This window comes from Momordica charantia, assembly GCF_013281855.1.
Source record: "Momordica charantia cultivar OHB3-1 chromosome 2 unlocalized genomic scaffold, Mcharantia_2.0 BLBB01000002.1, whole genome shotgun sequence".
Taxonomy (NCBI): Eukaryota; Viridiplantae; Streptophyta; class Magnoliopsida; order Cucurbitales; family Cucurbitaceae; genus Momordica; species Momordica charantia.
In genome coordinates this window covers 12,341,261-12,367,749 of record NW_028275160.1, presented here as the reverse complement: position 1 = coordinate 12,367,749, position 26,489 = coordinate 12,341,261, and the positions used below count along the sequence as shown (strand labels likewise).

Genomic DNA, 26,489 nt, shown 5'->3' with positions numbered 1-26,489 from the left:
TATAACTATTATGGTTAACAAATTTTCAAAAACATTTTTTTAAACCAAAGCTAAATTAAAAAAAATGAAAAAAGTAATTTTTAAAAACTTATTTTTATTTCTAAAATTTGACTAAAAATTCAAATGTATTAAAAAGAAAAGTGAAAAACATAATAAAAAATTTTTTAGAAAACCAGCCAAATTTTAAAAAAATATATAATAGAAAAATAAAATAGTTTTCAAACTGGTTAAATAATTTGTTTTAGAATTCCAAAAATATAAAACTAATCAGGTGATCTCTCTTTTTCAATTTTTATATCTTCCACACTTTATTATTTATTTAATAATAATAATAATAATTATTATTATTACAATTGAAACACGGTGGTTTTCAGCACAATCTTATTATGTTTAAACAAATTTCAATCCGCGCCTCCACCCGTCGATTTTTCCCTCGCTTCCTTCATCCCACTGTGGTCGCTCCCTACCGCCGTCGCCGCCGCCGCCGCATCCCGCTGAAACCACTGCCGCCGCCGCCGCATCGTTTCTGGAGGTCTCAGAGTCTCTGCAACGTTGCTCACCGTCCTCAGCCTCTTCGAACTTCTTTTCCTTCTTCCAAGGTATGCCGAACACTCTGCTCTTTCCAATCTCTTATAATTTTCTTATAATTCTTCAAAATGTTTGCTTCACTGGTGGCTCAATTTTCATGTTGAAGTTAGAAATTATTTGTAAATGTCGATTTTGGTGGTGAAAGATGTGAGTTTTGGGATTCGGCATTGAAACTTTTCTTCTGTATTTCTTCTGCTTGGCTATTCTATTGTGCATTTATGAATTGGAAGTGGTGTTAACCCTAGGACACCAGTTTACTTTTTTTTTTATGCATCGAAATGGTAAATTGTATTCGGATTTAAATCATAGATAGATGGTGCTTATTGAAATTTCTACTGGAAATTGGTGTTTGAATTCCCCAATTGAAATTCTCAAAATTGAAATTAGTGAATTGGAATTCATTATTGTACGAATTCCTGAATTTGGATTCCGTTAGTTAGTGATCATTATTTGAAATTGGGAGTTGGGAATTCATGTTAGTCAGTGGTTGGTTTTGTTAAGAGATCACATTAGGAGGTTACTGTCATTCTGATATTTTGTCTTTACTGATGTAAGTGAAATGTATTTGCCTGCAATGCAAGACAAACACTATGAAATAAAGCCATGATGGAAGCAGACAAGACTTCTGTTGAACATATCCCAATAAGGATTATATGAAATTAATTGATTCTAAAGTTAATGCTATATGAATGACGCTCAAGATCAAAAACTAATTTAATATTTAGACATTAATTAAGAATTATATTTTCACTAAACAATTTCCCAAAAAAGCATAACTAAAAGCAAAAGGGCCCTTCATGTCCTGAGATTTTAAAAATTTTAGAATGACTTTCCTTTATAGGAAACTGATATATATTAGAAAAAAAAGAAATAGTTTTCAAGGGTACTATCACCATAGACTCTATTGCCAGACATAAATTCTGAATTAAAGAAATAGAAAAATGACTTCCAAATTAATCCAAAGAGATAATTTGTATTCGTTTATTTTGTCCAATAGGGTTATAATAGATAATAATGAACTCTTTGCTTGATTCACTTGTTACAATGCACATACTTGGAGGCTTGGTACACGCACCTATAAACTGTACAACATTCTCGTGCCTGACTTTTCTACAAGTCAACAATAAATGTTCATCAAAAGATTATTAACATGGAACTCAACATAAAGCAGAGTAGCTCAACCTCTCTACACATCACTAGAAAATCTTGGTAAAGGAACAAATTCACTTGATGTCACTCGTAGCTTATGGATAAAAATGTTTAACAGTATTAATTATAACAAGCATCAAATATTCTGCCAATTATTACTGTCCTCCAATTCATCGTCCGTATATAAAGTTATAAAATATCCTTTATATTTCATTGCTTCAGTTCCTCTCCGATCAACAACAACCCCAATCCCCCTTATGGTCATAGACACTACCGCCAGATAAAGCTTCTGGGGAAGACCGATATGATAAAAGAGATAAATAGAGACAGAAGTGCTGGAGAGAAAGAGAGAGATAACATAGATTGAAGGATGTTTTAGGAAAATTATAAGAGTTGTAGTTTGAGAGAGATGGTTGTTGAGTAATGGGGTGTTAGAAGAAAAAATTATTTGAAAGTTCTCTATCAGTTCATTTGTCACTATCATTGTGTGTAGAAAAAATTGAAGGCAACAACAAAGAGGTGGCATTCATGATATTATCGAAAAATAGAATGAAAATGAATGATTCTTATTCTCTTAGTACCATCAATTATAGAATCTTACATGAGTTTGAGAATGACATTTTCCTATGCAATTTTATGGTTTGTGTACTTATGATTTCTATTTTTGGTTTTGTGTTATGTTTTGGTTTCTTTTATATGGTCTTATATATCTTTTCTAAAGCTTGTGATTGTTTGGTGTGAACACTCTACAAAGCTATTGTAGCTTCCGCAAGCTACAAGCATTGAGGCGAGGGGGTTTGTGTACTTATTGTAGCTTCTATTAAGCATTGTAATTATTGTGTCTTTTAAGGGGAGGATCTTTATGGGGTTAATTATTTTTAATTTAATTTAATTTTGTTGGTGGTTGTGGTGAGAAATGTAATTTTTGTTAGCTATGTTTTATGTTTTATGTTGGTGGGTGCGGAATTTCTCTCTCTTAGCTATGTTTTATGTTTTCATCAAGCTTTTATTTTCACAGATATATAAAGTGGTGATCATTTTGGCTAAGTACTCTGTACTTACATAAACTATATTTTTCAGGTTCTTCGGATTTGGCTACTATGAAGTTTTGTCATGTAGAGCTTTTGAAATGCATGAAACTTCTACTTAGGTTTATGTAGCTTTTGAAACGTATTGAACGTGTAAATCCAAGAACTTTTGAAATATGTAAACTTGAATGATATTTTGGTATTTAATATATTTTGGTATTTGATATTTTGGTATTTGATATATTTTGGTATTCGATATTTTGATATTTAATATTTTGGTATTTGACCTTCAAATCAGGTATCCCAAGAATGTCGGGATTGAAATTAGCGCATTTTATTTTAGAAAAAAATTAAATATATATTGCCAACATTTTTTATAAAAACGTCGTCAAAACTATAAATATACCGACGTTTGCAAAACGTTGGCAGAATAGTAGATCTGCAGATGTTTTTCAAAACGTTGGCAAAATAGTAGATGTGTCAACATTTTGGATAACATTGACAGATGGAAACTTCTGCCTACGTTTTCATAACTTCGGCAACTTTGCTAACGTTTCGCAAAACTGGCAGAAGTTTCCATCTGCCAACGTTTCTTTAAAATGTTGGTAGATATGCCAACGTTAGAAAAAGTTGGCAGAAAGTCAGCCCTACCAACGTTTTTTTTAAGGTCGACAAAAGTATGGTTGTAAACATTTTTTAAAAAACGTTGGCAATGTGCTTTCCCAACGCACTTTTGCAGACTTTTTTGCTGACGAATATTTAACGTCGGGAGAAACTACTCCCAACGTTTTTTTGCTCTTTTGTGTTGGGAAAAATTCTAATTCTTGTAGCGATCACAACACACGCTAAGTATAGTTGCATGATGATTTTAGAAAATCAGTTATACTTAAATCTCTTTTTTCAAAATCACTCATTCTACCATCCTTCCAAAACACTCCCTTAATAAACATGGCCTAAATGAGGAACTACTTTCTATCTCTTTTCAGGATCCCAGTGAATGTGAGTGAAGGATCCGAAAAGATAATGAGGGGCTTTCTTTGGGAAGGTGTGGAGGAGGGGGGTGGGTCAGATCTTGTAAACTGGAAAGAGGTGTCTAAGCCTTTGGAAGCGAGTGGTTTGGGCAATGGGAATTTGTGACTAAGGAACGAGGCTTTCTTGGCTAAATGGTTATGGCGATTCCACGAACCTAACGCCTTGTGGCGAAAGATTATTGTGAGCAAGTATGGGCTGCATCCGTTTGATTGGGTTCCGGCATGTGGGTCTAAGGTGAGTAACTATAATCCTTGGAAGGCTATTGCGTTGTGTCTTCCCGTCTTCTCTCAATCTTTACGCGTCGTTGTGGGGGAGGGTCTAAATACTTACTTATGGGAGGATACTTGGTTAGGAGATAAAAATACTTACTTATGGGAGGATACTTGGTTAGGAGATAAACCTTTGTGCCTTGCTTTCCCTCGGATTTATTTTCTTTCTGAAAAGAAGCTTTGTTCAGTGGCTGAGATTTTGAGTCCCAGGGGAGAGGGTTCGTCCATTTCTTTGGGGCTTACCCGTTCTTTGACCGATCGGGAATCGTTAGAGGTTTCCGCGTTACTTGATCTGCTGTCTGGAGCTTCCTTCTCCTATGGGAGGGAGGATGTTAGGGTGTGGACCCCCAACCCTTCGAAAGGTTTTTCTTGTAGCTCTTTCTTCCATGTTCTGAACTCCCAGTCTCCTTATTCTTATTCTTCTTCTTCCTCCTCTTCCCTGGTGGTCCCTTGGTTTACCTCATTTTGGAAGATTAAAATTCCAAAGAAGATTAAGTTCTTTGGGTGGCAAGTCTTACTTGGAAAAGTCAATACCATGGATCATATTCAGAGGATGTTTTTTTTTTTTCCTGGGCCCGCAATGGTGTGTTCTTTGTAGGAGCTCGTCGGAACATCTCGATCACTTGTTGTGGACTTGTTAGTTCACGCAGGATTTATGACTTCGGTTCTTTAGATGTTTTGGGATTGGCTAGGTCCGTTGCAGAGATTGTAGGGCGATCATGGAGGAAATGCCGTTATCCCCCCCTTTCCGTGATAGGGGTCGTTTTCTTTGGCAGGCGTGTTTTCTGGCTACTTTATGGGGTCTCTGGCTGGAAAGGAACAATAGGCTGTTTAGGGAGTGGAGAAAACTCTGGACTATGTTTGGGATCTTGTTAGGTTTAATACTTCGTTATGGGGTTCGGTCGCTAAGGCCTTTTGTAATTATCAATTAGGTCTCATTATTTCGGATTGGAGTCCTTTTATTTAGGGGTTCCCTATTGCAGGGCTGTTTTTTTTATGCCCTCCTTGTTTTTGTATCTTTTTTCATTTCTCTCAATGAAAGTGCAGTTTTTTATATAAAAAAAATAAATAAATAAACATGGCCTAAATAAATAAAAATTTAAACCTAAGCAGAAATTTCCAGTACCATTTGTTTATGATTTTACTCTAGAAAATTTTGATAAAAACAGAGCAGTTCTTCTTCTACTATTGAAATCCAACAAATTTCCCGGGTGATTTCAGTTTTCAAGGTGCATTAATTAGGAAGAAATTGATAATTTCTTCTTCTCCACCATTTTCTGCAGCAGCATGCTTTTGAAGAGTTCCTCTTTTAATCTAGTTCCGGCATCGCCACCTCTTCTTTCTCCTCTCTTCTCCAACCCACCCTCCAGGTTCCATCTCTAACTTAATTTACTCTCTCAATCTATTTCAATGCTATTTGATTTCTAGTTCTTGTAGTCCGTCAATTTTTGGGTTTGCTGTTTGTTTTTCAATGGTCGCAATTCAAATTTCTCGAATGGTTTATGACCGTAGAGTTCTTGTGTGTTTGCAGGGCAAATCTTACTGAAAATATAGCCATCGAGGGATCCAATCTCAGTTTCTCAATCACAACGAGGCAGGGGAAAATTGTGCCTATTCTGAGGGATTGCTCACTCCGGATCCCTTCAGGGCAGTTTTGGATGCTTCTTGGACCTAATGGTTGCGGAAAATCAACCCTCTTGAAGGTACACTGAGATTCACCCACATTTCCTATTTTGTTTTAAATTATTCGAATACATTTATTAAAAGCTGTTTTGAAAGCAAAACTAGAAAATTGTTCTGGAAGCAGTTTGCTCAGAATCTTCCAGTGAAGTCACTTGAGGAAGAACTATATGTTTACATTAGCTTGATTGCATGATACTTCTGTAGGGTGGTCACTCTAAACGTTACATTATTTGTTCTTCAATGGGAAGCAGAAATAGATATTGTTTAATTTTGATGCTAGCCGAATGGGCCACCCCCAATAATCTCCGGGATGCTTTACCTACTTTTAATTCCAATTTCGAGAGACAACAAGAATTTTAGGTTGTTATGTTTTGTAACTCAAGAGCTTGAACCTAGGAATTTAGAGGGTATTTCAATTTCCTAACCTTTGAAGTCTTCATAGGGCAGCTCTCAAGCCATTATGATTTATGACTAATATTTCTTAATATATAAAAAACGAGGACAAAATTTAACACGACTATCAAATGGGCCCTAATATGTCACTGTACTTTTCTTGCTCGATGTAACAAGAAGATGAAGTTATAGGTTCACGTTCTCTTATGCAGGTCTTGGCTGGTCTGTTGAATACAACAACTGGTGCAGTATACGTCAAGAAGCCAAAGTGTTTTGTCTTCCAAAATCCGGACCATCAGGTTATGTCCCTTCATCATTTTGACCTTCAGTTGACAAATGATAACATTTCAATTACCCCTTGAAACGAGATTCTACTGTCATGACGAAGTTCCTTTTTCTGAGTAAATATGCATTGTTTTCAGTTGAATTTTACACCTAGGAAAAATAATTCTACTGTTTTGGCGAAGCTTCTCATTCTGTGCCTTTGCAGTTGAAGTTTTGCATCATTGGTTTATTTTGATATAGTTCATTTTGCATTGGTCTTTATAGAAGCTATTGTTAGTTACTAGCTATACTAAGCTGCTCATCCATCCTTTAGAGGATTTTTGTATTGCATTTCAGGAATCATCTTTGAAACTGGTTTGAAGAATGGACTTAGTCGAAAAACACTATGAATGCAAGAAATACTTGACTCTAATGACTCTTTTCTTTCATTTTGCTCAATGAGAGCTCGGTTTCTCATCACGAAAAATCAAGTAAAATGATGACTTTAATATCATTAAGTTTGCCTTTGATCTAAAAGCAAAGGAATGTTGATTTGTAGGATTACAATTAAACTAGTTAATCTGCTGATAAATTTACGTTAAAATTTAAATTTAGTCCCAAAATTTGATGGTGGTGCCGATTTGGTATCCAAACTTTAAAAAGTTTTAATTACATCTTTGAAATTTCAATTTTGATTCTAACTAATTTTCCTACTGCTAACATTGTCAGATGTGGCATGTTGATTCAACGAACAAGCATGACATGTAAACAAGTCGCACAAGGGAGTATGCTTGATCCTAATGGATAAAATAAGGATGAGCGTGGCAAAAAATCACTTGTCCAATCAAGTTTCTAGGCCTGTCTATTCTTATTTTATCCAATAGACCTACTTTCTTGTGCCAAATTGTACAAAGTCATCACTTATTACTCCAATCACATGTCACGTCAATATCTAAATAACGGTATTAATGGTATGGACTTATTCAAATCAAAATCAAAAGTTCATAGATGTAATTAAAACTTTTGAAAGTTGAGTGACTAAGCACTACCTAAATTTTTAATTTGACCTAAAGTTTATTTTTACTTGGAAGATAATAAAGATGCAGAAAGAGTAAAGTTGCCTGTTTGAGAAAATCTATTGAATTTCAAGCATGCTTGCCATTCTAGAAACTAAAAAGGTCTTTTTGACTCTTCAATTCTCTTTTTGTTCATATTGTTGTTGTAATTGATGGAAATAATTATTTTTTTTACCAGGTTGTGATGCCTACTGTGGAAGCCGATGTTGCGTTTGGCCTTGGTAAGTTAAATCTGACCAATGATGAAGTCAGATCAAGGGTTTTGGAAGCTCTGAGTGCAGTTGGCATGTCTAGCTACCTTCAGGCAAGCCACATAGATTTATAGTTTTTGAAAATTCTAACACGTAACAACTGCAGAATCACAGATTATAATTTTGAAATTTTCTCGTTGTTGTTCTTCAGAGATCCGTCCAAACGCTGAGCGGCGGTCAGAAGCAAAGAGTTGCCATTGCTGGTGCCTTGGCTGAAGCATGTAAAGTTCTTCTATTAGATGAACTGACCACATTTCTGGATGAGAAAGATCAGGTATGTTATTTCATCATATATACAAGCAGATATTGTGAAGCTTCCATCACATAATTCCAGTGGTATAATTTGACATACTGATTTGATTATCACAAACAAATCCGATCTTCTCGTGCATAATTAGACGATCGAGGGGTGACCCTAGTGAAAAGGGGAATGGAATATTGAGAAAGTTCGAGCTTCAATTTTGTTGTCTCTCGAAGCTGAATTTGGTTTGGGCGGAGCCTTTCTTGGATTAATTAAGCAGGTCATGAGTATAATGTAAGAAGTGGAGCCCGTCGATACTCCAGTTACAGAAAAGAATGGAGAATAGAACTTGGGAAAAATGTTATTTTGTCCTAGAAATGAATAGGCTTCTTTATAATTCAAAAGTTAGAATTTATTTTGTCCTTCAATTGGTTGGCTTCTACAAAATTATTGGATCCAATAGGCTCAGGAACTGCTAATGTATGAATTCTGTCCTCAACCCATGTTATATTTAAAGAGAAGGTTCCTGCTACTGGAGAGCAAGCTTCAAATGTTTTAACTCTTTATTTGGGTTTATAATACATGTACAAATCATTCCTTCAACTTTCATGTTTATTGTTCCTATATTTTGGAAACTTGATAATAGGCAAATCTTTTCTTCATTTACCTCGTCGATATTCTTCATTTACCTCATCAAATAGATAGATGCATGCATGGCAAGTATTTAGAATCACGTGTAATATCATGTTTTAAACTAACCTCTAAAATAGTCTTTTTGCGCGAAATTTTGAAGCTAAAATGGAACATGTGAAAGTTACCGAACTAAAATAGAGCATTTTAAATTTTAAGAACCAAAACAAAGACGTTCGAGTAGCAAGATGAGATTTAAACCAATCATTTATCTATACTCACTGGAGCTGTTGTGAAATTGCATATATGTGCTCATTTCTGACTCCTTGTTCAACATTTTCTTTTCTGAACCAGATGGGGGTGATCAAGGCAGTTAGAAATTCTTTGCATAATTCTGAAGATGTTACAGCATTATGGGTGACCCATCGCTTAGAAGAACTCGAGTATGCGGATGGCGCTATCTACATGGAAGACGGGAAAGTCGTAATGCACGGTGATGTGACAAGTGTTCAAAATTTCATCAAAACGAAACAGTCGGATTATATGAAGCGTATTTCCTATCCATGACTCTCATTGATGTTTCTTTTGTTACATTATAATTTATAATGACATTGTATTATATAATTTTGTATCATTTTGTTACCTAATAAAATCATTGTGTTAATGATTTTGCTATTATCTTGTTACATAAATCAAAATCCCTTGGTTGATGAACAGCATAAAAAGGTGATCGTTTGTGCAGCAAAACTTCAAATGGCCTCCATTGAGAATGACATTATATTTGTTTCAGCAGAAGCAGTGAAAATGGATCACTTTGATTTTGATAATTGGGGTATATTTAGGTTTAAATATTATTTTAGTTTTATATTTTCGATTTTGCTTATATTAATATCCCACTAAATTAGCCATTTTCAAATATCTCCCTCACATCCATTTTCAAAGCTAATACTTTGATTTTGATTTTAATTACATCCCATTTTTTTCCTTCTTTTTTATTTTATTATTATTATTATATATATAGCACAACAAATGCGAGGATGGGAGATCGAATCTCCAATTTTAAAGGAATGAGTAAGGTGTCTTCTACTCGTTTTATCTTTTCCTCAACGTAAATTTTTAATATTCAATCAAGTCTAAATGTATCAATGTTGTTGAAAATTGGCGGCTAAATATACATTTTAGTCATTTGTTTGTATAATTTTTTCAACTTAATTCATATTGTTTAAAAGGTTTCAATTTAGTCTCTTATATTTTAATATTTTTCAGTTGATGTATATTTTAATATTTTTCAGTTGAGTGCATCATCGTTGGAATGTTAAAATTTACTTATGACAAACTTATAATATAACAGTTAGTGAATTGGTTGAAAATTATAAGAGAAAAAATGTTATTAGAGAAGAAAACTCGAAATTTATACCAAGTTCTTATAAATTTGGAGGACTTTCCTCTGTCTTACACGACTTTTTTCCTTGATATTTCTACCAATTACTAGATATTATGTCATGTAAGTTTAACATTAACAAATTTTAATGTTGACCAACAATGAGAGACTAAATTAAGAAATGTTAAGTCAACATTAGCTTAGCTAGCGATAATTGACACATATTTAACCAAGAGATTATGAGTTCGAATCCCTCCACTTCCACTTATTATTAGAAAAAAAAAACATTAGAGACTAAAACATAAGATACCAGGAATGTAAAATGTCTTTATTCTTAGGTACATGCTTCTAATTTTAATTTCAATTTAGTTGTTATATTTTTTAAAGTTTCGTTATCCAATTTTTCCCCCCTACACAAAATAAAAGAAAAAAAAAAGCGTAGCCTAAGTTTGGTTGTACTCAATAGAAATTAACCTTGGCATTTTAAAACAAAATTTGTCACTAGTCCTAGTCATTTTTTGCCTTGAATTTGCTCAAATTCTAACCCAAAATCATAATTTTGGACTGATCTATCATCTTTTTAGTACAACATGTTAGGGAGGGGATCCGAACTCACAACCTCTTAATTGGAGGTATATGTCAATTACCGCTGAATTATACTCGATTTGGCTTGGACTGATATATCATTGACTTGGTTATTCAAATAAAATATCATGAAGCTCATTTTAAATATCTCTTGTCATATTATTTTTTTGTTTCTCTTCACCCATCACATTTAATTTTAATCAAATGCTATGAACTAGAATAAAAGAATTTAAATTGTAGAGACGAAATTGAAATTAAAGTTAAAAGTAACAAAGACTAAAAGTGTAACTCAACTCATCTTTAATTAACTGTTTGTATTTGGATGAATTATTAGATACAAAAACATACTCTCTTGAATTAAATAAAACTCTTTTCAAATATCTAAATTTTTTTAGTTCAATATCTAACCAATTACTTAGCAATTTTTTGGAATAATATTACATTTGGAGGGAGGAGAAGCCTCAAACTTATAACGTTGAATCGCATATGTTAAAATACTATTTTGTTCTATATATTTTTAACTTTGATTCATGCTCGTTTCTATTATCTATTTTGATCATGTATTTTTAATTTTGATTCATTTTTAGTTTATGTATTTTAAAAATGTTCGTTTCGGTCCTTGTACTTTTAAAAAGTGACCATGTTGGTTCTTGTTTGCAAGATATAACAAATTCTACACAACGAAAACCCTTTAATATGAAACTATGACTACATTTCAAGAAATATATTAAATACAGTGTTAAGTTGAAATCAACAGAATAAAGAGAACAAAACAACCACTTTTTAAAAGAAAATTAACTTAAAAATATATTATTAAAATAGACAAAAATGAACCTTTTTATTTTAAAGAGTATCCATACTACTACCAACCATTATTGCTATCACCAAATTATTTTATTATATATATATATATATATATATATATATTAATATCCACTAATAGCTATTGAATTGAAAATTTGATATTATATATTTGAATGTGGATTTCATTTTCTAAATAATTGAGTTGAGAGTCAAAGGTTTTAGTTTATGGGTTGGGTGAGGCACCATTTAGTGGAGAAACCAAACCCACTACAATGTTAGTGGATTTTACTCAGCTTCTCCATTTTATTTTTATTTTTATCAAATTTTTTTGGGTTCTAAAAGAGAGATTACAAATATTCTTATCCATTTCTTTTTCTTTAGTATTATTAAGACATGATTGATGATTGATTTCATAATTGAAATAGAAAATCTAATTTATTAATGAGAAAAAATGTGACAAATTAAGAATACTCTCTTAACACTCTCTATGTTGAGGTGGGTGACACAATTGCAATCAACTCATTATTCTTTCTCTTTATATTGGTGATATGCTTGTAATTAGAAACGATCATCAAATTCTACAAGATTTTAAAGTTGAGATGGAAAAGATCGTCTGAAATATCATATCTAGGTTACATACATTATTTTCATGGTATGGAAATTCATTAGGAAGAAAAATGTATTTTTATTGTCCAAAAAAGCACGCTCAAGGAATTTTGAAGAAATCTAAGATTGATACATATAAAATTGTTTTACTCTTTTAGCAATAGATTTAAAAGTGTCTATTAGATATCAAATAAATGAATTAAATTTATCCAATCCATCAGCGGTAGTTTATTCATCCTGGTATCAGAGCGGGAGGTCCTGTGTTCGAACCCTATATCCAATTGAGTGGTGGTTTATTCATCCTTAAGAGTCTCGAAGAATGGTAGTGGGAACCTTTTTAATGCTACAAAGCATTTAAGTCATTAGATACTTAAAAAGGTAATTTTTATTTTGGAATATGGTATGAGTTTACAAGTGACTTGTAATTGTTTGGTTGTTCTGATGACTCCAAAAGTACTTCTAGTTTAGATCCTCTTGGCGTTAAGCTTTTATATTGGAATTCAAGAAAACAAGAAGTTGTGACTTTGTGTACTGTCAATAGTGAATTATTTCAATTGCATCAGCTACAAATCAAGCAATATGACTCCGCAAATTGCTTGATGATTTGAGATTTAAAATAGAGGAACCTCTGCAAAATTATTTTGAATAACAAGTTTGATATTGCTATTGCTCAAATCCTGTACAACATGTTAGAACAAAATACATTAAAGTAAAATTTAACTTATTGAGGGATGCAGAGAAAGAGGGTGAAAATTAAGCACATTTTTTTGTAGTTATAAATAACCAACTTTGCGACCTTCTCACGAAAGTTTTACCACAAGACCATTTGTGTTTCTGCACTAAAAGTTTGGGGTAACAGAAAAAACCACAAAATTGCTGAGTTATAAATTTAATTTTTAGTTTGTCTTGAAATTAGGTTAGATTTAATTTGATCTTTTTTGTCTTTTAGGTTTTAGTTTTATGATTTATACCTTTTAACGAAAGGTTTTAAATTTCGATGTCGATAAAAATATCGAGGTCTCAATTTCATGGAAATATCGATAAAATGTCGATGTCGATGGATGTTTCAGTAAAAGTTATAGAAATTAAAAAATTATAAAAAATATTTCAATTACAAATAAACATTTTCATATTTCTCAATAAGTTAAAAAAATAATTAATATTAATATTGTGTATATATTAGTGACATTTTGTTGATATTTTTCATATTTTGTCGATTTTTTTACACTATGATGAAAATGTTGATTTATCCCTCATGTCGATGTCGAACTCATGAAAATATAGACATATCGATGGAAATGTCGACGTGTCGATGGATATTTAGAACCATGTTTTTAACATTGTTTTAAATTGTATGTTGGTTGTTAAATTGAGTCAAGTATGGTAACTTAGAGAATTTCCATAAGAAGTTTTTATCATTGTACCAGCTTCGGTGAATCACTTGAGCACTAATACATTTTCGGCTTGTAATAAATTTTGTATCACTCCAGAAACTCTCTCATATTTCATGTTTTCAAACATTAAGAATGTGTTTTTGCTTTCCCAATATTTTTATACATCACTTTATTTTCTCAACATTAATAAACTTCTCTATTTACAACCTACTAAAACTTAAAACTAATAGAACTCAATTGAGAAACAAGTATAATAGTAAAAATTAACCTAAAAAGTTACTTAATTAAGAAATTGACTCAATCCTTAGAATTTTTTTTTTACCCTTTGTTAGTGTTTTTCTATCATTTTTTTCTTTTTTTTCCTTTTGTTGGAGCTGCGATTAAGAAAATATTCTTTCATTTAAAATATTGATGGTTCTACTCGAGAAATTATAAATAAACAAAAAAAAAAAGTAAAAAAAGCTGATTTCGAGCCATTTTATGTTCTTTGTCTTTTTGGAAAAAAAAAGTGGAATTCTAGATAAAGATTCATGCAATTTCAACCAATGAATCTCACTCGGGATTCATGCGGTCTCAACCAAGATCGACAGAATATTGTAATTTTTTTTTTAATTTTTTCTTTTGAAAGTAAACATCTTTAGGTAAAAAAATTATTAAATAGTTCCCATTATAAATATAAACTTTCTTAAATTATTTGGAAAACTTGTTACAACTTTCATAATCTCTTAAAATACACTTCTAAAGTCGAAAAGAAAATAGTACATGAAAAAAATTAGAAGAAATATTTGTGTTTCAATCATTAAAAAAATGGCACATTTGCAAATATGTAAAAAAAATATTTAATACAATTAGCAAAATAGTAACCACATTTAAAATTTTCAAATATAGCACTTTTTTTATAAAAAAAAATATGGAGGTCCAATTTTAAAATTACAACTTTACCCAAATGTTATACATGTATAATATATTTGAAACTACTGATATATATATGTGATATACATTTGATATACTACTGATATGAGTATTTAATACACTTACAATATGTATGTAATATACATCTGATATACTACTGATATGAGTATCTGTGCAATATGTATGTGATATATATCTAATATACTATTGATATGAGTGCCTGATATACTACTGATATAAGTGACAATTTTTACTATATTTGAAACTTTAAAAAATTGGTGTCATATTTTGAAATAAAAAAGATTTTTGCTACCCACTACAATTTCCTAAAAAATGGTTAGAAATTTTGTATTAGTTTTTTTTTTAAACAAAGAAATTTTGTATTAGTTGAATGAGGGCAAAATTATAAAATTATAAGCTGAGCCAACTTGCAGCTTCTTGGTTGGAAATATATGTCAATTACTGCTGAACTATCATTGTAAAAAAAAAAAAATCCTAAAATCAAAATTTTGTTGAGTTATTTTTTTTTTACAATTTATCCAAAAACCGAGTCAATCAATTCGGTTTAAAATGGCATCCCGATGTTCACCCCTACAATCTAGAGGGATAAAGAGTGGAAGTGATCCGAACAGATATTCGTTTTAGTGGATTCAAGTTTTGATTTTGAATAATCAATAACTTGGCACAGAAAGGGAAGTGTCCAATTCAATCCATTAACCCGCCGCTCAATCAAATGCGTTACTTTTTCCCTTCCATCAATTTTCTGAGCCAAATTCCACGTTTCACAATATGAAATTTCTGAGTGCCAACGTTTTCCCTTTGGGTATTATAATAGCAACAAAAATCCGTTCCATTTTCCCGTATAAGTTTGATTTGATTGATTCCGGGCGCTGTACAAAAAGTTTTGATTTCTCCCTGCATCAGCTTTCTTCAACTTGGCCCACCATTTTTCTCAGTTGAAGTTTCCTGTTTCATTTATGGGGAAGACGAGTCATCGATTTCTGTAAGTTGGTTTCGATTTTTAAGCTCTGGGTTCTTTGTATTTCGCCCGGTTTTACTATTCATCGGGTTTTCTTTACTTTTTAGCCATTTCATAGTTCGTCGTCCATGAGTTTTCTGTAATTGACTACTTGATTGCCTCTGAGTTTCATGTCATCTGTGGATTCGCTGAGTTTTCGGGTCTGATGATTCAAAGGTGATGTATTATATTTTTTCGTCCCTCCCAGCTCAGTGATTTTGATTGTTTCTTCTCCAGTTCGATTTCTGTTTCAACTTTGATTAGGAATCACGAGCATCTCTGTTTCAACTTTGCAGGAAAGAAGGATATTTAGGAAGTTTCTAAGGCTTTACTTTGCATGTTACTTTTGTGAAATTCTGGGAGTAAAACCATTATGAGAAAAGGGACAAACTGTGGCATAAGGAACTTTTTCATAGTTAATACCAAAAATATAATGATTACAAAAAGAATTGGGGAGAGAACACCATGAAAATGTCTAAAATCTCACAAGGTTTGCCACCTCTTCCCAGTATTTTTTCTTGCCGTTGGATAATGGGGAGCTCTTTAATCCAAATACTCCATTGGAGTGTTTTTTATTGCATTTATCCACAAACTCTTCCTTCCCGTTCCTTCTCAAGTTATAGTCGCACAAAAGCTGGGACATATTTTCTTTTGCCTTTTGCGCATAAATTCAAGACATATGAAATTGCTCCAGAAGGAACTCCCAACATTTCCTACTAAAATCACCATGAAAGAACAAATGATTCATATTTTTCCTTGCTTCTCAACAAAAAACATGCGAACTTGATTGGAGAGGAAAACTGGAGTACCCCTTTTTTTCTGCTGTATTCAAACCTTCATGGTAGAGAGGCCACGATTCTATTTGTTTATTTATTTACTTTTGACATTCCTACAATTCGTGCCCTTCAGATTGCGTAGTTTGCTCACGGTAATAATATGTCAGTCTCACAGATGATGTGTATATTTCTGCTATGAATTTATGTATTTGTTTCTTCTTTTTTCCTTTTCATTCTTGTTCATACTTGTAGTTAATCACATCACAATGAATTATGAACTGTATTATGGTCTTTTCATTTTTCCTTTGTGATCACTTCTCAAGGTCTTCTAGCAAAATTTTGTACTTCTGTTTCTTACATGGCAGTGTGTGAAAATGAGAATTCATTTGGCTAGCTATGGCAATTGGCATATGACTTCCTTTTGTTTCTGGCCCTGCCCCCTCTAGTGTTCCTTATAGCCATTTGATACCCAAGTGATTTAGCAGTGGAAAATTGGCACTGGCAGGGTGGTTCTCCATTGGGAATTTACATGGACGAATTTGTGATAAATAATCATCAGTTAAGATTTTTCAATGGAATTGATTTGTGTCTACTTGGTGTTCTGTGCTTAATACCTCTGTCTTTAGTGTTGCCTCTGGAGTCTTCAGATTTCTATTAGAATGAAACCAACGTCTATCTGAAATACAACTAAAACTTTAGTGGTGGGGGAGGAAGTGTCAAATTGCAAGAGTCATATGGAATAACAGATCAGAGATTGAATGCAGCGAAAGGAGAAGTAGTTAACTGTTTTTTTCCCAGTAATTACTTTATTTCTGTTCAATATTGCACGTATTCTGTTCTTCATATTCTGCATTTACCCGGGATTATTTCATCCTTTATTTCTCAAGTAGTTTTGTTATTTTTCCCCTGTAAGTATATGTGATTATATAGAATTAAAGTTGAAATCAATTTTTATCCATAATTTCGGTTGTTGGCTCTTTTGTAGGTAACAATTAGAGATGAAGCATTTTCCCACGTTCTATCTGAAATACAACTAAAACTTCAGTGGAGGGAAAAGAGTGTTAGATTGCAAGATCCATATGGAACAGCAAATCAGAGATTGAGTGCAGCAAAAATAAAAGCAATTAACAGGTTTTCTTTTCACAGTAATTACTTTCTCTCAGTTTAGTATTGCACTTCTTCTGTTCTTCATGTTCAGCATTTATCTGGGATTCTAGATTCATCCTTTCTGTCTCAAGTATATTATTTTTCCTCTGTAAATATACAGTAATATATGTGACTAAATTATTATTATCTTTAATTTTGCTTGTTGGCTCTCATATAGATAATAATTAGAGATGAAGCAGTTTGAAGATGGTGAATCCGACTTGGAAGATGGTAAAATGGGAAAGGACAGAGACAAAGCGTTACGAAATTTCAGGGTATTTAGAATACATAACCAGGCCTTATTGTCTGGCCTTGCATACTGCATTTCCTCGTGCAGCATGATACTGGTTAACAAGTTTGTACTTTCCAGTTATGATTTCAATGCTGGGATATCATTGATGGTCTATCAGGTGATTTCTCTTTATAGAAAATATGTTAAGAAGCTAACATTTATTTTTCGTCTGTTGTTGCTTACTATTCTCTAATTTTTACCATGACTTTTGAAAATTAATTGGAATACTAACAAGTTGTTGCTCTGTTTGTTGTGCAGAATTTTATATCAGTGATTATTGTAACTGCAATGAGTTTTATGGGCATAATATCTACAGAACCACTGACATGGAGACTGGTTAAAGTATGGTTGCCTGTAAATGTTATCTTTGTTGGGATGCTCATTACAAGCATCTTCAGGTACGATCTCTCTTTCCATTTGTTTAAGTATTAAAATATCGATATCAACAGAAATATCAAGTTCTCAATTTTTTTATGGATATTTTGATAATGACAGATATTTCTAGAAAAACTATGGAAATGAATAAATTTATGAAAACTATTTTAATTAATAAATAGGAATTTTACACTTCTTAAACAAGATATAAATCTTATTATTAATATTTGTATTGGTGACTTTTTTGTTGATGTTTTTTATGTTTCAATTTCTACAATATTACAATATAATGGGAAAGATTGACTCTGATATCAATGTTGAACCCTCATATGGATATATTGACGAGTCAACGTATACTTTGATCTGAAAGGAAGTTTGGAAGACTTCATATTCAACATATTTATTTGGTCTTGCTTGAAAACATGTGCATAATTGTTGGTCATTCAGCACATGCATAATTCTGATTCTTTTATGTTGAATATTGAACACTGCAAATGATTTGATTTCTATCTAAGCATCTTGAAGAACATAGGTACCCAAGACCATCTCATGTGCCCCAAAGCTCTAAAAAATGGATTCAGTAATGCATGTCAACAGCTAACATACACAGGGTTTCCCAGTCGACTTCATTTCGGCCTCAAGTCTTGTATCTCAATGCTGAAAATATTTTTTTTTGCCTTTGGTTAGATCTTGACAGATGGTATATTTTTTAACACAAAATTGGCTGCTAAAGTTTGTTCTGAATCTTTTCTATTATTTAAACTGATTTTTCTTGAACAAAACAATTATGCAAAGAGCCCATACACCCATTTTCCCATCTATCAATGTGGTTCCACTCTTGTCTATCATACAGTGTCATTTTTGTGTCTGGTGCTTTATGGATGCCATTAATAATCATTGTTCACAATATCTGGAACTTGTATTATTTTTTTCCACTATGAACCCTTATTTTGTTGGTGAGCCGTATTTCTTTGTCTATAACTTAATTGTTGGTTTGTGGTTCATGTACTTTCTTAAATATTTGTTACTTCTCCTGCAGTTTGAAATACATTAATGTTGCTATGGTCACAGTTTTGAAGAATGTTACCAATGTAATAACTGCAGTTGGTGAAATGTATCTTTTTGGCAAGCATCATGACAACAGGGTTTGGGCTGCACTATTCCTCATGGTATATACTATACAGCATTTCTAAAGTACTAATATCAGGACTAGCTGCAAAGGGCATAGTTTACTGTTAGTTCGTTGCATGGAATAGCTATTTACCTTTCTTACTTTAATTTTTTCTATCCACAAAGATTTGATCGAAAAGTTCTATATCGGGTCTGACTACTAGTGTCCACCCCAGGGGAGGGGGAGGTGTTAAACTTAGATATCTACATATTATACTTCCTTTACATGTTCAAGCTAATCAAGAAACCTACACAAAGATATATTCGACATGGTTTACAAAGATATATTCGACATGGAAATAATCATTTTTTGGAAAAGTAGGACAAGGACATTCAAAAATAGGTTTGATCAAATATATATTTAAAAATGTTTTTATATACTCTCACTGATATAATGCTTCCAGACATAATAAATTATATGATAATGAAATTTATAGGTACGAATATTCTCCTATATTCAATAAAAAGCTGTACTAAAATAAATAAATATATATATATTCACTAAAAAGCAAATTTAAATATTTTGAAATAATCACATATCCAGAAGGATTTTTAATAACAAAATGATATTAATCTCACGAAAAAAAATTGCATCTCAACCATTCTTCTCACATCTTTTTACACTATCTCATTGAGTTTCATCAAGTGAAACTTACCTTTTCATTTTTATATTTGTTTAGTCTTTGTAGGCTCTTTAATATTTTGATTCATTTTGTAGACTTGTAGTCGATGTCAAATTCATAGAGTTGATGAAAGAACTAACATTTTAATAGGAAAAGCTTAATTTTTCTACGACACTTCCTCAACAAGTCCTTAATGCGTACTCTCATATGTGCCTTGGTGTCATGACCGTAGTTGTTTGAGATCTTAAAACTAACTAAAATTAAGACTCTTCATGTCTTTGGAGCGTGTCTAATGCAATCTTGCACAAGGTTTTTAAGATGAATGTAATCTGATCTTATTAATTAGGAGCAGAAACCTCAATATGTTTCTGAAATAACAAACTAATAGTAACTTGAAGTTACTGTGCAGTGAAAGGTATAATACAAATGATCATAACCTACCACCCACGTTTACCTTATAACTAAAATAAAGACATCTATGACTACATCAGGGTCCATATTTGACATTGACACTTCTCAAAATAGTGTGCATCTTTTGAACAATTTCTGTTCATTTTCATACATCAGTGTAAATTTTTTGTCTTGTCCAAAATAGTGTGCATTCTTCCTAGCTAATCAAAGAATGTTAGAAGTCAGTTGCCCCCAAGGGCACCTCGTTGGCTAGGGTTTGAGGTCTCTTAGTCATAATGGCTTTGAGGTCTCAAGTTGAACCTTCAGATGAGTTTAATACAAAAAAATTTTGATCTCTCCTGGGTCTGGGCCTGATGCCCCAAAGATAGGGGTGCAAAGCTAGGACATGGAGCCAGTTGTTGAACTCTTTGTGTGTATATATATATTGGTTTATTGAATGATCTCTTTCTGTTGGGTTTGATGAGAGCGTAAAGAGAGTCCATTTTATTAAGTGCTGCACTTAGTCCAACCAGTTGGTTTCATATATACTAATTAAAGCTAGTTTGATTGAATGCCTATTACACTATAACATTTTATTAATCACCAATGAAGTGAATTCCCCAATTCTCAAGGCGTGTGAAAAGGGACCCAAGTGTGGATATGTCATAAGAATGCATGACCTTCTTATGTAAGATTGAGTGCAACTTTTGTTTTGCTGTTTTGTTTTGCATTAGGAGGTCGTGACACAAGGTTAGAATTCTAGTTCTACGGTGGTATTTGACTGATGGCTCGAGGATTTTTTATTTTTTTTTATAAGAAACTACGTTTTCATTGAGAAAAATGAAACAAGGAACAAGAAATACAAAGAGGGCCTACAAAAAGACAGCCAGAAGATGGGAGCCCCCTAAAGAAAAGGGCTCCAATCCAAAAGAATGAATCCTAACGGGCAATTACAAAAGGCCTTGGAAACAGAGCCCCATAACGAAGTAACGAAGTATTAAATCTAATGAGCTCCCAAACATAATCCATAGAATTCTCCACCCCCCTAAAAAATCCGTGGTTCCTCTCCAGCCAAATGCCCCAAAGAGTAGCCAAAAAACAAGCTTGCCACAAGAAACGCCCCCTATCAATCACGAAAAGGAGGGTGTAACAGCACCTTCTCCATCATCGACCTACAATCCCTCGCGCGGACCCATGTCATCCCAAAACACCTAAAGAAACAAAGCCAAAGATCTTGCGCAAACTGGCAAGTCCACAACAAATGCTCAAAGTCTTCCGAGGCACTCCTACAGAGGACACACCATTGTAGACCCAGACAAGAGGAAGACATCCTTTGGATACGATCCAAGGTATTGACTTTCCCAATCAAGACTTGCCACCCAAAAAACTTAATCTTCTTTAGAATTTTAATCTTCCAAAGGGAGGTAAACCAAGGGGATACGGGGAAAAAGAGGACGGGGAATTCAAGACATGAAAAAAGGAACTACAAGAAAAACCTTTTGAAGGGATGGGGTCCACACCCTCACATCCTCCCTCCCAGAATAGGAGGGGACCTCAGACAACAAAGCGAGTAAATTAGAAACCTCTCAAGCTTCTCGATTCGTCAAAGAACGAGAAAGACCCAAGCAAATGGAAGGATGGACCCACCCCCTTATGGTTTAAAACTTCAGCCACTGAAAAAAGTCTTTTATCAGAAAGATGAAAGAGCCGAGGAAACGCTATTTTATTTAGATTTTAGGGGTTCAATCATTTAATCGTTCTCCCATTTCAATCGTTTTCTCCATGTTTCGTTAAGAATGAATTTTTCCCTGGTTATCATGAATTCTAGACTGAGCAATTGGAATTCAATGCTTCATGCAGATAATCTCAGCAATTACTGGGGGCCTTACTGATCTATCTTTTCATGCTGTTGGCTATGCATGGCAAATTGTCAACTGCTTCTTGACCGCATCATATTCTGTGAGTACATAACTTGAAGTCTTTTATATTCAGTTTATTCATGTACTTTCATTTGCAATGGCCATGGCTTGATTTGTTTCATATCTTTTCCACCATCTTAGATGATACCTTATATTTTCTATCGTTTTCTTGTAGTTCTATTTTTGTCATCTTTTCCAATTGCTTCACTACTTTATGATTAAATCCATTTTTTATGAAGTTAAAATTTTACATTGATTGAATAGAGTTGCATTGCTCTAAGAACTTCTAGAGCAGTCATGTGAGGCCTTCTCGTTTCCATTTATTGGGAGCTACTCTGACATCATTTCTCGGAAATTCTTTAAGTTCTCACTCTTCAATAATTAATAATGACATTTTGACAAAGAAACACAACTTTTCGTTCCAAAAGAAGAATAATTACCAAATTATTTTGACATAGCCCACTAAGTAAGCCGTAATAATCTTTACAATATCAAATCTATCCAGGATGTTAATATTCCAACTTCAATATCCCACCTAGGTTGTTGGTATTTTTTAGTTCGTTGCCCACCTACAAATTTCATTGTTTTCTCGAAAACGAATTGGTTCTGCTTGCACCCAATTAATTATAAGTTTGACGCTCAAAATGAGCAAAGGATAGCTGAAAGGTAGAAAGAGGTTGCTATGGGAGGGTCTATCTTTGTTTCTTCTTTGTTTCATGTTAGGCAATTGATCTTTTATTAGCTTTCACGGCGTAGCTGATGTAAAATTTTTATGCAGCTGACTCTACGGAGGGTAATGGATACAGCAAAGCAGATAACCAAATCTGGAAACTTGAATGAATTCTCAATGGTCCTGCTAAATAACACTCTTTCCATACCTCTTGGGATATTTCTTCTTGTTGTGTTTAACGAGGTTGATTATCTGTGGGGAACGTGAGTTTCATTTATCTGACTTTTCTCTATCTTCCTGTTCATGGATGATGTTCTTTGTTCCTACATTTTTAGAACCCGGTTTATTTCGTTCTTTGAGGTTCATTTCTGTTCAGCCTCTACTCCCTCCCTCAAAATAATTTGGAGAATATTTCATTTTTCTCAATGAAATATCAGTTTCTAATAAAAAAGAAATAATAATTAGGAGAATAGTGGAAAAACAGCTTGAAAAAAGCCTCTGGGGAGAAATTATTAAGTTTTTGATTTAAGAAATTATGACTATGTTAGAGAAATGATGTATTATTGAAAAAACTTTTATTTTTTTCGCCATTTGTGTGCATTTTGACTAACATGAATGTGAATTTAACGAGTGTTGAATATACTTGGCAGATCGCTTTTGAGATTACCGATGTTCTGGCTGGTGATTACATGCAGTGGTGTTTTGGGTCTAGGAATTAGCTTCACTTCCATGTGGTTTCTCCATCAGACTGGGGCCACAACATACAGGTATAATGAGGAGAAGAAAAAAGGTCTAATTTAATCCTTTTAATTTATTAACACTCTCTCACGTGTGAGTTCGAATATTGGCTTATTGGCTATTATAAGACTTAACATGTAAATTACTAATACCAAATAGAGAGGAACATCCTTAATTTGCTAGTATACTGTCTTCTTGATTCTAACTTATCTTGTGCGAATGCAATGAAGACTTGAATTCTGTTTCTACCTGCCCTCGTTTGCAGATAATCTGCCATTAATTTTTTTGTTCATTGATAAATTTCTTTCTTCCAGACACTTGTTCAATTTTTTATAGCTTTTTCAAGGCTTTTGGACTTTTTTTCAAGGCTTATATTTGGATGGAGAGAAATAATATAATCTTTAGACTTTAGGAGTGTGTAGGGTTTTGGGAGAGGTTTCGTCCCTTGCTAGGTTTTATATCTTGCTTTGGGCTTCGGTTCCTAAAGACTTTTATAATTATTCGTTAGGCCTTGTTGGATTGGTGCCCTTTCATGTAGACTACCCCCTTTCAGGTTGGCTCCATTTTTGGGCTCCCATTTTTAGGTCTTTTTTTTTTGTCTGTCTTTGTTAGTCATTTTAAATTTCCTTCTTCGGAGTCTGATTTTACCTCTTATATTTGCACAAATACCTTGTAGATATGAGTACTAAATATGGACTTCTGATCTCTGGCTTATAATTTGCAGCCTAGTGGGGTCACTGAACAAGATTCCCCTCTCCATGGCTGGCATCTTCCTATTCAAGGTCCCTACAAGCTTGGAGAACGCTGCAAGTATATTTTTTGGTAAGTTTTTCTCATAAATGGCCTAATTTCGATATCGTATTTTCATTGGTAGGTCTCGAACCCACGTGCTTGACTTTGCATATGCATAACTGCTAAAAGAATGGCATTTTTGCAGGGCTTTTGGCTGGTGTATTTTTTGCAAGAGCCAAAATACGAGAGCGAAGTTAGTTCTCAAAAGCCATATTTGTAATTTTACCGGAAAGAACTTTTCTCGACACCGACCCGCCATATAGAACTACTGCTTGCTGAAGCTGGTTTGCAGTTTTCTGTAATTTTTGATGGAAAATGGATCAAGAGATGAATCCTCCATTGCAGTTGGGTGAGGTGTTTTCAGCTTTGTAATTGGGATGAAGCTGAAGAGAATTCTGTTGAAATGCAGTTTTGACTTAGTTTTGTTTATGGAAAGAAACACAATGAAATAACTTTAGATTGTAACCATTTACTTCCGAATTGATAACAATTTAGTCCAATTTAGTCTCTATATGAAAATCTCATCAAAGTTAAATATCGATTCTTATCATATAACAATTTAGTATTTATAATTTATAAGTAGAGCATAACTCGATGGTAATTGGGGTATATTAAAAAAAGAAAAAAATACATTTGGTTGTATTGATCTACACTCGGTAAGAAATTTTATGAAATATTAACAATATTTTTTTATATCGTTACAAGCTTTAAACTAAATGGATTAAATTGTTAAGAGGGAATGAGTTCAAATTCTATGACGGTCACCTACTTTAATTACATTGATTACATTGTTACGATATTAAAATTTAGGGATCCCAGATTTGAAAATATGAGGATAAGTAGTTACAAACTAAAGTTCATATTAAGTCTTTAACTCAATAAAAGTATAGAGATAAAAAGTGTTTTTTAATCCATTTATGTTAAAATTCTATTCAAATCTTAAAACTTGTAAAGATTATGGTGTAGTCATTGAATTTTTTTTTTAAATGATAAAATGATTTCTCGAGGTATTAAATTTTTATTGACTCAGAAGTTTGAAAAAAATTTATAGTTTAAATAGTTAACTTCCAAAATGTTTATTAATGTTTGTTTTTAGTGTAACAAATGGGGTGGGTGGATTCAAACTCACGCAGTTGCAAATAGATGTCAATACCGCAGAGCTAAGCTTGTGATGGCTATTAACGTTTGTTTTAGTTTCTAGAGTTTCATATTTATTCATTTTGCACCTCAACTTTTAAAATATCTATTTTGTCATTTATTCTTTTTCTTTATGAAAAAATAACTTTGGTTTATGTTATTATTTTGTTGTATAAAAAAACAGATAATATAATATTTATAAAAAAAAATAACTTTGGTTTATGTTATTATCTTGACGTATGAAAGAACTGATAATGTAACTTCAAATATAATATTAACGTGTTTTTTTTTTCTTTTGAAGTCATAATATTAATGTGTTGAGTTGATGTTGTCTATGAATCTTGTTAATTTATTTTTAGTACGTGTTCTGTATTCATAGAAATGTTGACATGGTTAACTTATTAGTTGTTGAGGGGATGTGATTTAGGAGCTACTTGAACATGTTACAATTAGGGATGTTCACACGATGGGGATGAGGAAACCTTCCCCATCCATAGTTGTTCTTGGGCGCTCCATTGTTGCGCAGTATAGTTGGATTTGACATTTGGTACTACTTGTTTGTTCAATTATTGATATCTCTCAACTTGTCACTAAAATCACTCATGCGCTCGAACGACCTTTAATGGAATGGGTACTCGCGTCCCCACCTCCTATTTAATTCTCTATCCCTATGAAATTTCACAAAGATCGGGTTTCCTATGGGAAATTTTTTCTTTTTTCTTTTTTCTTTTTAAGTTTTAAAACTATTTCTCAATTAAATATTTCTTTAAAAGATTTTTTTTATTAATTGCTTAATTTTCCATGATAAAACTTCATGGTTTAATCCTTTCATATACACATTCTCATCCTCATCCCCATTTAGGTAACAAAAAAAGAATTGTATATTTATATTTAGTATATATAGAAATATATATTTTAAAAAAATTGTGATAGAGCGGGGACAGAGATGGGGAATGTATTTTCCATCTCAGTCCCTATTTAGGTAACAAGGAAAAAATGTACCCCATCCTTGTCCTTTGGGAAATCTAAATGGAGATTCCCCATCCCATTTAGGGTGGGTCCTTGCGAGGTCCGTTCCCACGGAAAAATGAACACTTCTAATCACTATTGAGCGAGCAAATAGAATTAAGATCAATTTAGATTTGGGACGAGAGGTT

At 32.9% G+C, this 26,489-nt stretch overlaps 2 protein-coding genes across 10 annotated transcripts; both read left to right on the top strand.

Annotated features, from left to right (window-relative positions):
* The first annotated feature begins 384 nt into the window (after positions 1-384).
* Positions 385-9,282, top strand: ABCI10 (ABC transporter family protein). Of its 5 annotated transcripts, none has more exons than XM_022300991.2 (8): positions 385-599; positions 3,752-4,031; positions 5,353-5,436; positions 5,598-5,769; positions 6,355-6,441; positions 7,661-7,786; positions 7,885-8,007; positions 8,959-9,282. In XM_022300991.2, the coding sequence occupies exons 2-8, from the start codon at positions 3,988-3,990 to the stop codon at positions 9,169-9,171; spliced, it is 849 nt and encodes a 282-aa protein (XP_022156683.1). In that variant the 5' UTR covers positions 385-599; positions 3,752-3,987; the 3' UTR covers positions 9,172-9,282. The 5 variants fall into 5 exon arrangements, with proteins under 5 accessions (XP_022156683.1, XP_022156682.1, XP_022156687.1 ...); XM_022300990.2 differs by having other exon boundaries at positions 5,350-5,436; XM_022300995.2 differs by lacking the exon at positions 3,752-4,031.
* A 5,616-nt stretch (positions 9,283-14,898) lies between these two features.
* Positions 14,899-24,730, top strand: GONST1 (golgi nucleotide sugar transporter 1). Of its 5 annotated transcripts, XM_022300986.2 has the most exons (11): positions 14,899-15,289; positions 15,373-15,481; positions 17,066-17,211; positions 17,405-17,636; positions 17,777-17,916; positions 18,933-19,062; positions 21,937-22,035; positions 22,774-22,928; positions 23,316-23,432; positions 24,128-24,225; positions 24,341-24,730. In XM_022300986.2, the coding sequence occupies exons 4-11, from the start codon at positions 17,418-17,420 to the stop codon at positions 24,391-24,393; spliced, it is 1,011 nt and encodes a 336-aa protein (XP_022156678.1). In that variant the 5' UTR covers positions 14,899-15,289; positions 15,373-15,481; positions 17,066-17,211; positions 17,405-17,417; the 3' UTR covers positions 24,394-24,730. The 5 variants fall into 5 exon arrangements, with proteins under 5 accessions (XP_022156678.1, XP_022156677.1, XP_022156676.1 ...); XM_022300985.2 differs by lacking the exon at positions 15,373-15,481; XM_022300984.2 differs by lacking the exon at positions 14,899-15,289 and having other exon boundaries at positions 15,296-15,481.
* Positions 24,731-26,489: the final 1,759 nt, after the last annotated feature.